This window comes from Perognathus longimembris, chromosome 17 (genome assembly GCF_023159225.1).
Source record: "Perognathus longimembris pacificus isolate PPM17 chromosome 17, ASM2315922v1, whole genome shotgun sequence".
In the NCBI taxonomy this organism is placed as follows: domain Eukaryota; kingdom Metazoa; phylum Chordata; class Mammalia; order Rodentia; family Heteromyidae; genus Perognathus; species Perognathus longimembris.
In genome coordinates this window covers 41,478,200-41,494,092 of record NC_063177.1, presented here as the reverse complement: position 1 = coordinate 41,494,092, position 15,893 = coordinate 41,478,200, and the positions used below count along the sequence as shown (strand labels likewise).

Here is a 15,893-nt window from a genome sequence, read left to right as displayed (position 1 = left end):
CATGGGGGTAACAGGTGGGCGCGGCCCGAGGGCCAGGGGGCCACTTGGGGCGGGGGGAGATGGGGCGAGGAAGGTGACCCCAAGCCGAGTCCCTGCCACTTCCGCTGGCGAGTGTAAGCCCCAGGACTGACAGACAGCACAATAACTAGCGACCTGCTTTCGGGTGGAGTGGGCGCCCTTGTCGGTGGCTGTGTGGCCTCGTATGTGTTTCCCGCCCCGAGAGGAAAGCTGGGGCCACTTGCATAGGGAGCGGCCAGAGCACTCAGCGTCCAGCGTCAGCCGGCCATAAGACAGACATTTGTGTTGGCTCTGGTACCCAGGAGAGGAGGGGAAAAGAAATGGGAGTAAAGAGGGATGCATCCAAGGTCAACCTCAGAAGTGGATGGTAGGGAGCTGCAGAAAGTCTTAGGTGACTCAGGTTTCTATTTCAGATGATAGAATGTAGGATGAACCAAGCTGTGTGAAGGAGGCTACCAAGAGACAAAAGACTGGCTAGGCATGGTGATGCAAGCTATAATCTCAGCGGTAGGGAGGAGTGGATAGAAAGATCAAGAGCATGGCTCAAATGGTAGAGTACTAGCCTAGCAAGTTCAAAGCCCTGAGTCCAAGCCCCTAATATTACTATAAAGATAATGATGATAATAAAAAGACTAGAAAGGAAGACCAAAGGTCAGGCATGCAGAATCCTATTGGCCACATTAGTCTGGATGCACAGGGTGTACACATGAGGTAAAAAATGTGGACTAAAGCCAGACACTGGTGACTCGTTCCTGTAATTCTAGCTACTGAGGAGGCTGAGATCTGAGGATCAGGGTTCAAAGCCAGCCCAGGCAGGAAAATCTCTGAGACACTTATCTCCAATTAAACACCAAAAAGTCAGAAGTGGAGCTGTGGCTCAAGTGACTGAGCACTACTAGCCTTGAGCAACAAAGCTCAGAGATAGCACCCAGGCCCTGAGCTCAAGCCCCAGTACCAGCACAAGAAAAGAAGAGGAAAGAAAGAAAAAGAAATTGCATTTATTTGCAAAGACATTTATTTACTAAGCATGTGTGTCAAAGAGTCAAAGTAAACAACCCACAGCTGGATATAAAACCTGGTTTGGAGGCGGGGGGTATGAGGGATAGGGTAACAAACAGTACAAGAAATGTATCCAATGCCTAACATATGAAACTGTAACCTCTCTGTATATCAGTTTGATAATAAAAATTTGAAAAAAAAAAAAGAATTAAAAGTAATGAGCAGGGAAACATAAAAAAAAAAATCCTGGTTTGGTTCTTTTTTTTTTTTTTTTAGGGCAATAGCTGAAGTTTTGAACTCCAGGCCTTGTGCTTGCTAAGCGAGCACTCTACTGCTAAGCCATGTATCCAACCCTTGTTTGTGCTGCTTGATTTTGAGATAGGGTCTTGCTTTCTGCCGACATGCACACCTATTTTAGGTTGCCCACTATAGCTGGGATAACATTTGTGTGCTATCGTGTTTAGCTTCTCTTACTGCAATGGAGACTCAATGCCCAGTCTGACCTAGAAACTCAGTCCTCCCAATCTCAGCCTCCCATGTCACTAGGATAAGAGATGTATACCACCACATACAGCTACTTGTTGAAATGGAATCTGAATATTTGTTTTTGTCCTGGCTGGTCTTAAACTGCAATCTTCCCAATCTTCTGAGCAGCTCAGATTACAAGTGTTAGCTACTGTACCTGACAATTGTCTGTCTCTTGATCCCTTAGGCTTTTTCCTAGTGCTAGTTTTCTTCTTCAACTCTGCATCTAGTCAATTATTCTATCAGGCCTTCTTATTTTCAGCCCTATTGCCCAACATACACCGTCTTTCTACAAGATGAACTGGTCGTAGACCTCTGTTGTATGCCTCCATCTTGCTCCAGCACATCAAATACCTTCCTAAAAAAAAGAGAAAGTAGATTTTATGAGTCTTTCCATGTCTGAAATGAAAGTTGGGCTGGATGTAAAATTCCACATTAAAAGCCATCTCCTTCAGAATTTTAAAGACAATCATTGCTAACTCTGTAGCCAGTGTGATTTTCCTACCTTTGTTGGTTACTAGGTCTTACCTTTCAGAAGCATTTGGAGCTAGTTATTCCTGATTTAATAAATTTTCACAGGCAGTAACTTTCAACATCTGTGCTACTGGCCATTGAGTAAACATCTTTCAACGTACAGAAATTTTTCTTTCTGTCCTCTATTCCTTTTTTACCTCTTTTCTAGAATTTAAAACCAAATGTTCAAGTGTTGATTCTTTGTTGTCACTTTTCATCTTTTTTTTTTTTTTGCCAGTCATGGGTCTTAAACTCAGGGCCTGCACCCTATCCCTGAGCTTTTTTTGCTCAAAGTTAGTGTTCTACAATTTTGAGCTACAGCACCACTTCTGGTTTTGATTGGAGATAAAAGTCTCACGGATTTCCCTGCCTGGGTTGGCTTTGAATCATGATCCTTAGATCTCAGCCTCCTAAAGCTACAATTACAGCAGTGAGCCACCAGCACCCAGCTGCATCTTCTTCTAATTCTACTTTCTAGCACTATTCTGTTTGATTTTCACGAAGTCTACTTGCCAAAGCTGTTTCCTTCAACCAGGCATACTGATCCCAGCATTTTAGAAGCACAGACAGGAGAATCAAGAGTTCAAAGGCAACCTGGGCTCCATAGTGAAACCCCAAAACAACAAAGTAGGGGGTCTGGAAATGTAGTTCAGTAAGAACAATCCTTGCTTAGTAAGAACAGTACTCAGCTGGGAGTGTGGCTTACTGGTAGAGTGCTTGCCTAGCATGGGTTTGATTCCTCAGTAACATATAAACAGAAAAAAAAGCCAGACGTGGTAGAGCCCTAGCCTTGAGCACAGAGAGACCAGTGCCCAGGCCCTGAGATCAAGTCCTAGGACTAGAAAAGAAAAAGAACAGTCTTCATTATGGAGGAGGGGCTTTCCTTTTATTATTCTGTTTTCATAATATCCCAGAGGGAGGGTGCTTTGATTTTGGTTTGATTTGGGGATTTGTGTTTGTTTTTCATTATGACGAACTACATTCAAAGCCTTATGCTTACTAGGCATAAGTACCCTTTTTGTTTTACTTTTTTAATAGGATCTCATTATTTATTTATTTATTTATTTTTGCCTGGGAGCCTGGACTATGAACCTGTATTTACTCTGTAACTGGGATAACAGACAGGAGCCACTGTGCCCAATTTCATGGTTGGTTTTGTGGGTTGTTGTTTTTTTTAATTTTTTTGTGTGTAGGGGGAGGGAAGTACTGAGATTTGAATAACTTATAGTTGCAAACCTTTTTTTCTGGATATTTTTGAAATAGGCTCTCACTTTTTCCTTGCTTGTATCACAGTCTTCCTATTTACATTTCCTGCTAAAGTTGGAATGCCATGCACATGCCGCCGTACCCAACTAGTTCTGCAGAAAGGGGAGTCTGGTGAAATTTTTTTGCCTGAGCTCGCTCTGTGTGTGTGTGTGTGTGTGTGTGTGTGTGCACTTCTCTATTTTTGGTTATTTGGGGATAGAATTTCAGAGAATTTTCCATCCAGGCTGACCTCAAACTTCCATCTTCCAGAACTCAGCCTCCTGAGTAGCTAAGATTACAAGTGTAAGATGCTCATGCCTGGCAGGAATTGGGTTTCTTAAAGCTAGGTTCAAGTCCTCATTTCAGCAGCCATCTGCTCTGCTGTGCTGGGCAAATGAGCCTCCTCTTTTTTTGTGTAGTCGATGAAGCACATAAAATCTTTAGGCTGTGGTAGCCGGAGGGAGGCAGGGAATCCTGTCAACCCTAACCCTAGTGGAGGGAGGTGATAGATCCCAGAGTTGAGGAATGGGTAGAATGTTGAGTGGAGAGGAGTCGATGGGACTGAGGGCATTGGCAGGAGGGCAAGGAGAGGATGAAGAGCAGGGTGGGAAAGATGGCGTACAGGCTGCGTAGAGCAGGAGTGGAGAGGGAGAAGGTGATGGGCAGCACCACTGACCTTGGGACTGTCCCCCCACCCTGAAACTCCCTCCCTCACCTCCTTCTCCCCAACAGGTATCAATGCATTTCCCTGCTGTGGCAAGAGCTCAGTGGATATCGTGGAGAAACAGTGAGAGCCCCCCATCAGTCTAGGACCTCCCCTGCCAGCAACTCTCTAGCGCTTTCCCCTTGACACCATGTACCTCATACACACCTATAGGATCTCCCTCCATGTTGCCCCTTTCTAAAATCTCCCCAGGGGGCTGGGGATATGGTCTAGTGGCAAGAGTGCCTGCCTCATATACATGAGGCCCTGGGTTCAATTCCCCAGCACCACATATACAGAAAATGGCCAGAAGTGGCGCTGTGGCTCAAGTGGCAGAGTGCTAGCCTTGACCAAAAAGAAGCCAGGGACAGTGCTCAGGCCCTGAGTCCAAGCCCCAGGACTGGCCAAAAAAAAAATAAAAATTAAAATAAATAAAATAAAATCTCCCCAGGGCAGTGTCCAGCCCCTAACACTGCAGGTGTCAGCAGGGCCATGGAGGGGGCCTGGCAATTCAGAATCTGCTGCCTGGTTAATAAGAGAGCTGTGGGGGTGAGGGTAGCTGTAGAAGGAGCAGGGATCACAATAGCTGAACACTCAGGGGAAGGGCTGAGAAGACCACACACACACACACACACACACACACACACACACACACACACCACCTCCAGCTTCCCACCTCTGTGGGCACGTGGGTAGATGGATAGGTGGGCATTGCCTTGGACTTCGCCTCCATAGGGAGCCTCTTTCTGGTCATTGTTTCACCAACTGAGCCACACTGGCTCATCTACAATGTATGATATGCATGAGAATTCCCAGGGGCTGGGAATATGGCCTAGTGGAAGAGTGCTTGCCTCGTATACATGAAGCCCTGGGTTCGATTCCTCGGCCCCACATATATAGAAAAAGCCAGAAGTGGTGTTGTGGCTCAAGTGGCAGAGTGCTAGCCTTCAGCAAAAAGAAGCTCAGGGACAGTGCTCAGGCCCTGAGTTCAAGCCCCAAGACTGGCAAAAAAAAGAATGAAGATTCCCAGGCCTCACTGCTTTGGGGGTGGGGGTAGATTGGCAAGCTCTCCAGCTTTTGAAACTCAGCGGAGGAATACTTACCCCAGTGGGTATGGTGGGAATGGCAGGCAGTAAAGCTGGGCTGACGCATCTTGCCAGTCCCATGGGGGACTTGAGGGCTTCAGAGACATCCCCCCTTCTCCCTAAAGTTACCCTCTTCACCCTTTCACCCACCTATCGCCCACCCTGATTTTTTCTGTCTTAGGAATGACCACAGCCACCCCCATGAAACAGCAGCAGTGAAAGAAGTGAGTGTCCCCCAGTATGGGAAGGTATAGCCAAGAGCCAGGGCTGTTAGAAGCTCTTTTTCTCCAAACCCCTGACCATTTGTGTGTGTGTGTGTGTGTGTGTGTGTGTGTGTGTGTGTGTGTGTGTGTGTGTGTGTGTGTGTGTACTGGGTATTGAACTCAGGGCCTAGGCAGTGTCTCTTAGCTTTATTGCTCAAGGTTGGTGTTCTACCACTTAAGCCACAGCTCCACTTCTGGGTTTTGGGGGTTCATTGGAGATAAGTCACACCAACTTTCCTGCCCGGTCTGGTTTTGAGCTGTAATTCTCAGACAAACATGAGCCACTACAGCCCAAGGCCCATTCTCCCACATCCTTACCCTCATCACCAGCCTTTCTGTCCCACACCAGCCTCCAAAAAGGGACAAATGAGGGTGGACAGGGATTCAGCAGAATGTGAGTGAGATGGGGGGGGGGCGGGCGGCGTGTTGCTAGGGGAGTCCTGGAGTGGCGGGTGGGGGATACCCAGCTCTTACCTCAGCTTTTAGTTGCAATCTTTCAGGTAGATCATAAACCTCCATTCCAAGACCCCATCCCAGAGCAGGAAGATAACTTTGGCCTGGATATGGACATGGAGACCAGCCTGGATTCTTGCAGTGAAAACTCTAAGAAGCCAGACTATACCATCGAGACCTTCCATCCCAACCCAGAGGAGCTGGAGGAGATGCACAACTTCAACCAGTGGAGCATCACCTCCATCTGCAGCAACTCAGAGGAGGACCAGGCACTTACCCAGCATCGCTCCATCCACGCGCAGACCTCCAGGCACCTCTTCTGGTCGGACAAGATTGTCCAGGCCTCAGAGACCAACCTGCAGAAGGTGATTGAAATCCAGAACAAAGAGAGAAGCACAAAGATCACCAGTATTTGCGTGGAGCAGAAATCCATCCCCTCTGCCAAGCCAACTCTCCCAGCCACAAGCTCCAAGCCACCTCCTGTCAGCTCCTCTCCTGTCTCCCACCTTCCATCGCCCATCGCCCTATCGGATCTGATCAACTTTGCATCTTCCCTGGCTGTAGCCTCTACTAGCAACATGGACTTGCCCAGGTTGGAGAAAATGCTCAAACCTGTACTACAGAAGACTCCAGAACCTTCTAGAGAGTCCTCCCAGCCTGCTGAAAAGAAGCAAGGGATGAAAGAGACAATAAAAACCCTAGAGTTCCAGAAAACTTGGACACAACAAAGCACGAACTTCTCTCACCCTTTCTTAGATTTCAGCAAGCCAGGGATCACGAGAGCCACCCTCGAAGGGGAAGTGAAGTTTGTCCAGACATCGGCCATCAGCTCGCAAATGGAGGACTCCCAGGACAGGTGAGTGACACAAGGCTGCAGCTCCTCCCCTGGGGGCTGCCCCGGTCTGTGTGGGTGGGGACCCTGAGATGGAAGCCTGACACAACCCGGTGGGATGTCCAACCGTGGAACAGGGGCCCGGGAGAAGCTCAGTGAAGCTCCAACCTCAGTGACCTCATAAAGGATGCTGGAAATAAGGTTCCAGTGGACTGAGGCGCAGTGCCAAGGCCAGGGCCAGAGAAGGCCTGGGGACCATGGAGGGTGAGCTTCCCAGGACTGGGATGGGGACCTGGATTCGAGGCAGGAAGGGTCACGTGGCGTTAGAAAGCCAGCTTGACAACCACAGCCCTGGGGTCCAGGACACTTCCATGAGAGAGAGTGAAGGAGCAGGGCTCTAGTGTTCCTGGCTTCTGGTGACACATAGACCCAGCAGAGAGTGCCAGGTGCCCAGCAAGGAGGAGATTCCCTCATGAGAATAGCCTCCTCCAAACCGCAAGGCCTTCTCCATCTCCCCTTCCCCATCTTCTCCCAGGGACTGCAGTGACACTGTCTCTCTTGTGTTACAGCTCCGTGCCACCAGGAACCAAGAAAGAGAGTCCATTATTGCTGAAAATCCATTTTAAGCTGTTATCCCCTGAACTCCAGAGAAATGACTAGACAAAACCATTAAAGCCTCCAGTGCTGGCCCCAGACTTTTTGTGTAAATCTTTCTGAACCGATGAGTTCACCTGGTTATTTCATCCTGGTCTCAATTTTTTTCTTTCCTTTTTTTTTGTGTGTGTGTATGTGTGAGAAAGATACTAGGATTTAAACTTAGGGCCTCACAATTTACTGGTCATGTGCTCTACTGTTGAGCCACACCTCCAGTCCTTTTTAGCACTGGTTATTTGCCTGGGCCAATGCTGATACCCCAATGCTTCCCATTGCAGCTAGGGTGACAGGGGCATACTACCATACCCAGTTTCTTTAGTTGAGATGGTCTCTCCAACTATTCTACTCAGGCTAGCCAGGAACTGTGATCCTTCTGATCTCAGATTTCCCAAGTAGCTAGAATTACATGAGCCACTGAGCTTGGCTCTGTCCTCAATGTGTGTGTGTGTGTGTGTGTGTGTGTGTGTGTGTGTGTGTGTGTGTGTGTGTGTGTGTGTGTGTGGGTTCTGGGGCTTGCTTGAATTCAGAGCTTGGGTGCTGCCCTGAGCTTTTTTTGTTCCAGTGATCTACCACTTGAGCCACAGCCCCACTTCCAGATGTTTTTGGTGCTTAGTTAGAGATAACAGTCTTATAGGCTTTCCTACCTGGTCTCACTTCAAACCCAGATTCTCAGATCTCAGCCTCCTGAGTAGCTAGGATTACAGGTGTAAGATACCAGTACCCAGCTGCTCCTAATTTTTTTAAGGGGTGACACCTCTATGTTTTAGTAGTCCCAACCCTACCTGTCCTGGAGGTTTCTAGCACACTGTTCCTAGCTTTCTGTCTCCATGTTTACTCTCCCTGGGTAGTGCCACTCCATTTCTACCTACTAGCCCCCTGGAAAAGACCCTTGAGAAACCTCAGAGACTTGTCCAAGAGTTCAGTTACTTAAGCCTGAAGCCAGGGACAAGTTGGGATTGTCTACTGAAGTGTTCCCCTCGGGGGTGGGCGGTGGCAGACAAGAAAAAATCTGAGGGGAGTGGTACCAGATCGCGAGGGGGGTGGTATGGGGAAGGGATGGTGTCAGGAGCTTGAAGGTGGGCAAGCTGAGGCTCATTGGAGCAGGTACAGGTACAATGCATGCACACAAGTGCCCCCAGGTCTGAGGTTAGGTCTCATGGCGATGGCTGCAAAGGAGGAAAAGGAATTCGGAGTGTGTGAGATGGATATGCGCATGGAGAAGGAAGCCTTGGAGAAAGAGAACAGGCTAGCCTGGGACCTTGTGGGTCTAGGGGTTTTTTTTGTGTGTATGTTGGTCCTGAGGTTTGTACTCAGGGCCTAGTCGCTGAGTAGTTTATTGGAGATGAGTCTCGAGGACTTTCCTGCTCTGACTGGCTTTGAACCATGATCCTTAGAACTCAGCCTTCTGGAGTAGCTAGGATTACAGGGGTGAGCCACAAGCTTTTGTTTTGTTTTTTGAGACAAGGTCTCACTATCTAGTCCAGGGTGGCCTATAACTTGCCATCTTCCTGGCCTCACCCTTCCAAATGCTGGGATTACAAGTATATGTTACGATGCCAAATCCTAGTCAAATTCTTGACCAGCTCTGGGCTGCAGGCTCCTTGCCCAGGTTCAAGACCTAGGGAGAGGGGCTGGGGATATGGCCTAGTGGCAAGAGTGCTTGCCTCCTATACATGAGGCCCTGGGTTCGATTCCCCAGCACCACATATATAGAAAATGGCCAGAAGTGGTGCTGTGGCTCAAGTGGCAGAGTGCTAGCCTTGAGCAAAAAGAAGCCAGGGACAGTGCTCAGGCCCTGAGTCCAAGCCCCATGACTGGCCAAAAAAATAAAAAATAAAAATAAAAAAGACCTAGGGAGAGGTTTGAAGAGGGAGGAGCCCAGAATCAGAAGAATGGATTAGGCAGGGGGAAAAGAAGCAACTGAACAAGGGCATGACCAGAATGAGAAGGGAGCCAGAATGGAAACACAGAAGAAATGTGTAATGAGGTTGGAAAAGGGGCTGGGTTGGAAGTGTCATTAGGCTCTCAGAACTCCTCTGGAGTTTTTGTTTGGGGATTTAAAAAATATATTTACTCTTTTCTATTGGTCCTGGGGTTTGAACTCAGGGCCTAGGTACTGTCCCTTAGCTCTTTTTTGCTCCAAGTCAGCACTCTACCACTTTGAGCCACAGCAACACTTCTGGTTTTCTGGTGGGTAACTGGAGCTAAGTCTCACAGACTTTTTTCCCTGGTTGGCTTTGAGCCGTGATCCTCAGATCTCAGCCTCCTGAGTTGCTAGGATTATTGGCACTCAGCTAGGGATTTAAAAAATTTTGTGTTTTAAGTGCATAGCAAAATTGAGCTGAAAGCACAGAAAATTCTTAGAGTCCCTGACTCTTTCCATACAACCTCCCTCACAACTGAACCACCATGAACCTCCATTGACACACTGTCATCACCTAAACCCCTAGTCTAGGGTTCATTCTTGGTGATGTACTTTCTATAGGCTTTGTGAAATACATAACATACCAACGTGGTAGTATATCAAAGAATAGTTTCACTGCTCTAAAAAGCTCCTTATCCCTCCTTCCTCCACTTCCTGGTACCCTCTGATCCTTTTACTGTCTCCTTTTGCTTGTGCTAGAAAGAGATGGAAATGAAAGAGTAGCCTTTTCACATTGGCTTCTCAGTTATATGCATTTAAGTTTCTGCCATTCTTTCCATGATCTGACAGATCAGTTATTCGTTTTTTAGCACTGAATAATATTCCACTGCCCAAATGTCCCACCGTTTATCCATTTATCTACTGAAGAGCATCTTGGTTGCTTCCAAGTTTGGGCTGTTAGGAATAAAGGTGTTATAAAAATACCTTTGTGGGACTGGGAATGTGGCTTAGCGGTAGAGTGCTTGCCATGCATGCATGAAGCCCTGGGATCGATTCCTCAACACCACCTAAACAGAAAAGGCCGGAAGTGGCGCTGTGGCTCAAGTGGCAGAGTGCTAGCCTTGAGCAGAAAGAAGCCAGGGACAGTGCCCAGACCCAGAGTTCAAGCCCCAGGACTGGCAAAAAAAAACCCCAAAACTTTGTGCAGGTTTTTGTGTAGACTTAAGCTTTTGGCCCATTCATTTAAGGAAGTTCTCTATTCTTAGCATTTTAAAATATTTTTTTAAATGAATGAGCTTATTTTACTGAAGGTTTTTTTTATAATATGATCATTTTTTTTCTTTTTTTTTTTTTTTTTTTGTTTTTGTTTTTGTTTTTTTTGGCCAGTCCTGGGCCTTGGACTCCGGGCCTGAGCACTGTCCCTGGCTTCTTCCCGCTCAAGGCTAGCACTCTGCCGCTTGAGCCACAGCGCCGCTTCTGGCCGTTTTCTGTATATGTGGTGCTGGGGAATCGAACCTAGGGCCTCGTGTATCCGAGGCAGGCACTCTTGCCACTAGGCTATATCCCCAGCCCCATTTTTTTTCTTTAACCTATGTGATGGATTGCATTGATTCCCAAATGTTGAAGCATTCTTGCATTCCTGGAATAAATCCCACTTGATTGTGATGGTGTGTGTGTGTGTGTGTGTGTGTGTGTGTGTGTGTGTGTGTGTGTGTGTTTGAACTCAGGGTCTGGCAACTATCCCTGAGCTTTTTTTTTTTTTTTTTTTTTTTTCCTCAAGGATAGCACTGTACCACTTTGAGCCACAGCTCCACTTCCAGTTTTCAGGTGGTTAATTGGAGATAAGAATCTCATGGACTTTCCTTCTTGGGCTGGCTTTGAACTGTGATCCTCAAATCTCAGCCTCCTGAATAGTTAGGATTACAAGTGTGAGCCACTGGCACCCAGCTCCTTTTCTAAGACAGACAGAGATACATAGATTTAAAATGCTATATATTTTCCTCTAAACACTAAGCAGTCTACAAATTTTGAATGTGCTATATTTTTATTTATTTTTGCTGGTCCTGGGGCTTGAACTCTGGGCCTAGAGGTCCTCCCTGAGCTTTCATGCTCTAAGCTAGTGCTCTACCACTTGAGCCACCGTTTCACTTCAGGCTTAACTGGGTTAATTGGAGATAAGAGTCTCATGGACTTTCCTGCCTGGGCTGGCTTGGAAAGCTGCATGTCAGTGGCTCATGCTGTAATCCTAGCTACTCAGGAGGCTGAGATCTCAGGATGGCAGTTCTAAGGATAGCAGTAGAGCAATAAAAGCTCAGGGATAGCGTTCAGACCCTGAGCTCAAGCCCCAGGATCAGCATAAAAATTTTTAAATAAACATTTTTAAATTCTCTTAAGATTTTTTTCTTTGATCCATGTATGGGGTTTGTCTTGATCTTGAGATAGTATCTCTCTTTGTCACCCAGACTGGCCTGGAACAACCCTGCCTCCACTCTGGAATGCTGGGATTATAGGCATGTACCATCCCTGCCTGAGCCCATGTGTTATTTAGAAGACTACTGTTTAATCCCCAGTACTTGAAGATTTTCCAGCTATCTTTCTGTTATTAATTTCTAATTTAACTCCATTTTGATGTGAAGAGTGGACATTGTATGAGTTCTATTCTATTGGATTTGTTAAGGTTGCGGGGAATTTCTCTTTTTAGTGTGGCAGGTGGGTTTACATGGGGTTTGACTCCGTAATCTCGGCCCTGGCTTTGGGACTGCATGGCCTGCTTCTCTTTCTGGCTTCTACCACGTTGAGTGGCATCCAGAGTTTGCATCTGCAAATTCAGAGGTCTTTAAAAGGGAGGCAGAAACTCAGAAGAATAAAAAACAGCAGGTGAAGCTAGTCTATGGTGAAGGAGAGGGTACACCTCCTGGCCCCCCCACCCCCAAAAAAATCTACCCCAAAGGCAGCCTAGGTCTGTGGGTTTGGGGCACTGGAGCAGCCTCGGAGCTTGTGACTCTGCCTTTCAGGCAGCAGAGGGCAGAAGACCAAGCGATCTCCACCTACACAGAGAAGGTACAGGTGACCAAGGCGGTGTGGAGTAGGGGGTGGGGGGGGGGAATCATACCCTACTCCCAGAATCCCCTGGGTGGAGGACTGTGGGTACAGCCTCAGCCTCATGTGGAATATGCTGGAAGGATGCTGTGCACCCCCACGCTTGGTCCCAGGCCTCCTGGAATCTGTGTCTTCTTCCTGCCTCTAAGGTCTCCACAGAAGCCTCGAAAGTTATTCACCCGCGATGCCTGGGAGGGAGCCGCCGGCAGCGTGCAGAAAGGGAGGACGCAGCTTCGTCCTGTCCAGAAGACACACTTGGAGCAAGCCACGGCCATAGCCACAAAGGATGAGGGAACCACACGGAAGGCAAAAGAATTCAAGGATCCTGCAGCTACCCACCGGGCTCAGTCAGATCCAGACACCAGGTCTCAGAGGTGAGGTTAGGGCTGTAGGCCCAGCCAGGAGTACTGGGTTTGGGGTGAGGCCTTCCTGGTCCTGGCATTCTTTTATAGCAGATGCGAAGTCCTGTTTCCATCTCTTCTCCCTGAGGCAGCTTGACAGAGGAGAACCCGCTGCCCCTGACACCTCGGCAGCTGGCAGGTAAGGGCCTTAGGGAACAGACAGGATGGAGAGGGGGAACTCAAGGCAGGATGACAAGGGTTACCTGCCCTGAGATGATGATCTTGTATTTGTCATTTTTAATCATGATAATTTTGTGATATGTATTTGTAATGCTTGCAAAAGCCAGTATTTGTAGCCTTCTTTCCATGCCAATCTAACTCATTCATCTCTACAACCCAAGGACACACTGATTTTGCCTGGCCCCCAGAATCTCGTGTGTGTGTGTGTGTGTGTGTGAGAGAGAGAGAGAGAGAGAGAGAGAGAGAGAGAGAGAGAGAGAGAGAGAGAGAGAGAGAGCGTATAAAGGAAGGAAGGTGGATTAGTGGATATTGGATAGATGAAGGAGACAAGATGAAAAGGGAGAAAGGAAGGCAGAGAGGGAGAAAAGTTGCAAAAAAGCATACGTTTCTCCACTTCCCAAGGGCTGGCCTGTAGGATGAGGGGGTAGAGGCTGGGGTAGAAGGAACCCGATGCTCTCTACAGATCCCATCCTGATGTTGGCAGGGACCTCTTGATGCAAGAATCACTTTTTCTATATCAACATTTTCAGCATAGCTGCTACAAGCCAGGCACTGACAATGCTTCAGAGTAATGTAGCTCCAGAGGCAGACTGCCTAGTGGGACCTTGGACATGAATTTTAAATGCTTTTTATACAAGCATCCAAACATGAGTTTTGGAAACGGATTGAATGTGCACTTAAATGTCAACGCCCCATAGCCACAGTCTGTATTGAAAGCTATAATAATGCTCAGGGTAGGCTTAGTGCAAATGGACGGTCCAGTCTCTGCTGGTTCCCCTGTGTGCTACTCACCTGGCTGTTTGCCCAACTCTCTACCTTCAGCCTTCCAGGACATCTTCAAACTGTTCAGCTGCAGCCCAACAGGCACCGTGGACATGCGCAGCATGAAAGTTGCCCTGCGCAATGTAGGTATCCAACTGGGCCCCCAGGAGATGTGTGAGGCTCTTCGCCTGGCAGACTTGGATGGTGAGTGTGCCATCCCTCCCTCTCCCCTCCAGACACTCTCCTGAAGAGTGCCATCTGCCCATAAAATCCCTAGCTTGAGCAGAGAGCACCGAGTGGTCCATGCCTGTGGTCCTAATCAGGTCCAAAATCAGCTCAGGCAGGAAAGCCTGTAAGACTCTTCGCTACAATCGACTGCCAAAAAGCTGGGAGTGGAGCTGTGGCTCATGTGGTAGAGCACCAACCTTTAGAGAAAAAGCTCAGGGACAGCACCTGGGCCATGAGTTCAAACCTCAGCACCAGCACATACACGCACACAGAGTTACTGGCCTGGTCTTTACATTGTAAAGTTCTCTCTCCCAGGAAGCTGGCCCTGATCATCACTCCTGTCCATGGCCCTTACACATTGCTGAGTTCACTCTCATCTTGACTGGGTCTCCTTTTCACCTTCCCTAACACTTGGCTACCAAACCAGCCTGTGCCAAGCAGGCTTTGCACGGGGGCAGACACCCTGGCACTTACTGTCTCATCTCAGGTGATGGAATCGTGAGCTTCAAGGACTTTCTAGGTGTTCTCACCGACAACCACCGCCTGGCTCAGTGCATGGGTGAGGAGCAGGGCAGGGGCATAGGGGTGAGCCAGGCGTCAGGGGAGGGGGACCCCTCCTCACCTTCTCCCCTTTTGCCCCCAGGTCAAGTGAAGAGCAACCGAGTATCTGACCCCCAGGGCCTGCAGACACTGTTTTTAGAGGTGCTGTTCAAGCTGCTGCGCCAGGGCTTTCTGCCCTCCAAGTCTGGGCAGGAGGTGACAAGGTGGGTACAACTCTCCCTACCCAGCTCCTGGGCCCAAGATGTGGAGGGCAAAGCCTATGTATCCCTTGAACAAGAGAGCCTCTGATGGCCCTGCCTCAAGATGGGATCCCCGAATGCTGGGCTCATTTCCTGTGCTCCAAATCAACCCCAGGCCAAAGACAAGTAGCTCCCGGTGCTGCCTGGACTTCCTCACCTGAGCAGTGGAGAGGTGTCTGAGCTGACTGCTGCTCCTTTCTCCCCTAAGCTACTACTACAAGAAGCAGCGGGCTCTGCGGCTGACCCCAGGCTGGAGGATGCGGACCAACAGCCAGGGCCGGCCCTTGCGCTCCCACGCCGGCCTCAATTTTTTCTGCCAGGCAGCTCGTGTCAGTGGCCTCTCCAGCTCTGAGCTGGCGCTCTCGCTCCACAAGCTGCACAAAGCGGGTGCGCCCCCAGCAGGCTGTGGTGAGGGGTTTGGGGGAATGGAAATGCCACGCCGGGCCAGCCTGTGGAAGATGGACCCTCCCATGTCACACACACACACACACACACACACACACACTCTCATAGCACTGTCTCCTCCTTCCCAATGCCACCCTCCCCCACCCACCAGGTTCACGCAGTCCCTACTCTCAGATACCCAACCTGACCAGGCGGATGCAGCCAGATTATAGGATACGGAGTGCAATCCCCGTGGTGCCCGAAGTCCGACTTCCCAAGCCCCATCAACCCAGCCGTCCCAAAATCTCACTCAACCTGAGGCCACTATGCAAAGGTGGGAGCCAGAGCACCAGCTGTGTAGCTTCCTTGCAGTCAGAAGGATGGGAGAATCTGTCCTGGGCAGATGGGACGGGGGTGGGACAGCAGATGGGGTGTGATGATGGGCAGGAGGGCGGGGAGGGGGGGCGCAGGCGGAGAGTGGGAGCAGAGCCGGAAGAAATGGGACGCAGCGAGCACAGAGGGAGGCTTGATGACGCTAAGGAAGAGTGGGCAAGAATAAGGGAAAGGTACCCAGGTAAGAGGGTGGGGCAAGCGGAAGTGGGCTGGCAGCAGAAAGGCGGGATAAGGGAGTATATAGATCCTGCCTCTGGATCTGCAATGCTCCTCGGCCTGCCCTCCCTCTCTCTCTCCCTCTCTCCCGCAGCTTTAGTGAGCCAGCCATCAGAGCAAATGCGTCCCTTGAAGCTGGCTCCCTCCCCGCCAACTTTAGTGCAGAAGCAGCCCTTCTCCCCTTCGCCAGGCTGTTCCCAGAGATCGGCTGTGAAGAGCTCTTACAAGTAAAGCGTTTGCTGAGCAAAATAAGCTGGGTGTGGCGGACGCAGGCAC

At 49.0% G+C, this 15,893-nt stretch overlaps 2 protein-coding genes across 2 annotated transcripts; both read left to right on the top strand.

Annotated features, from left to right (window-relative positions):
- The first annotated feature begins 1 nt into the window (after position 1).
- Positions 2 to 7,296, top strand: Spata32 (spermatogenesis associated 32). The gene is made up of 5 exons (XM_048366866.1): positions 2 to 14; positions 4,033 to 4,087; positions 5,270 to 5,336; positions 5,852 to 6,660; positions 7,206 to 7,296. Exons 1-5 carry the CDS (start codon positions 2 to 4, stop codon positions 7,294 to 7,296), a joined length of 1,035 nt encoding a protein of 344 aa, XP_048222823.1.
- Positions 7,297 to 12,161: 4,865 nt separating this feature from the next.
- Positions 12,162 to 15,848, top strand: LOC125366276 (EF-hand calcium-binding domain-containing protein 3; the record flags this gene model as incomplete). The annotated part of the gene is made up of 9 exons (XM_048366865.1): positions 12,162 to 12,214; positions 12,403 to 12,627; positions 12,747 to 12,793; positions 13,657 to 13,800; positions 14,312 to 14,383; positions 14,468 to 14,588; positions 14,833 to 15,011; positions 15,181 to 15,363; positions 15,712 to 15,848. Coding segments are annotated over 9 exons (1,161 nt in total), but the record flags the coding sequence as incomplete, so codon positions are not given.
- Positions 15,849 to 15,893: the final 45 nt, after the last annotated feature.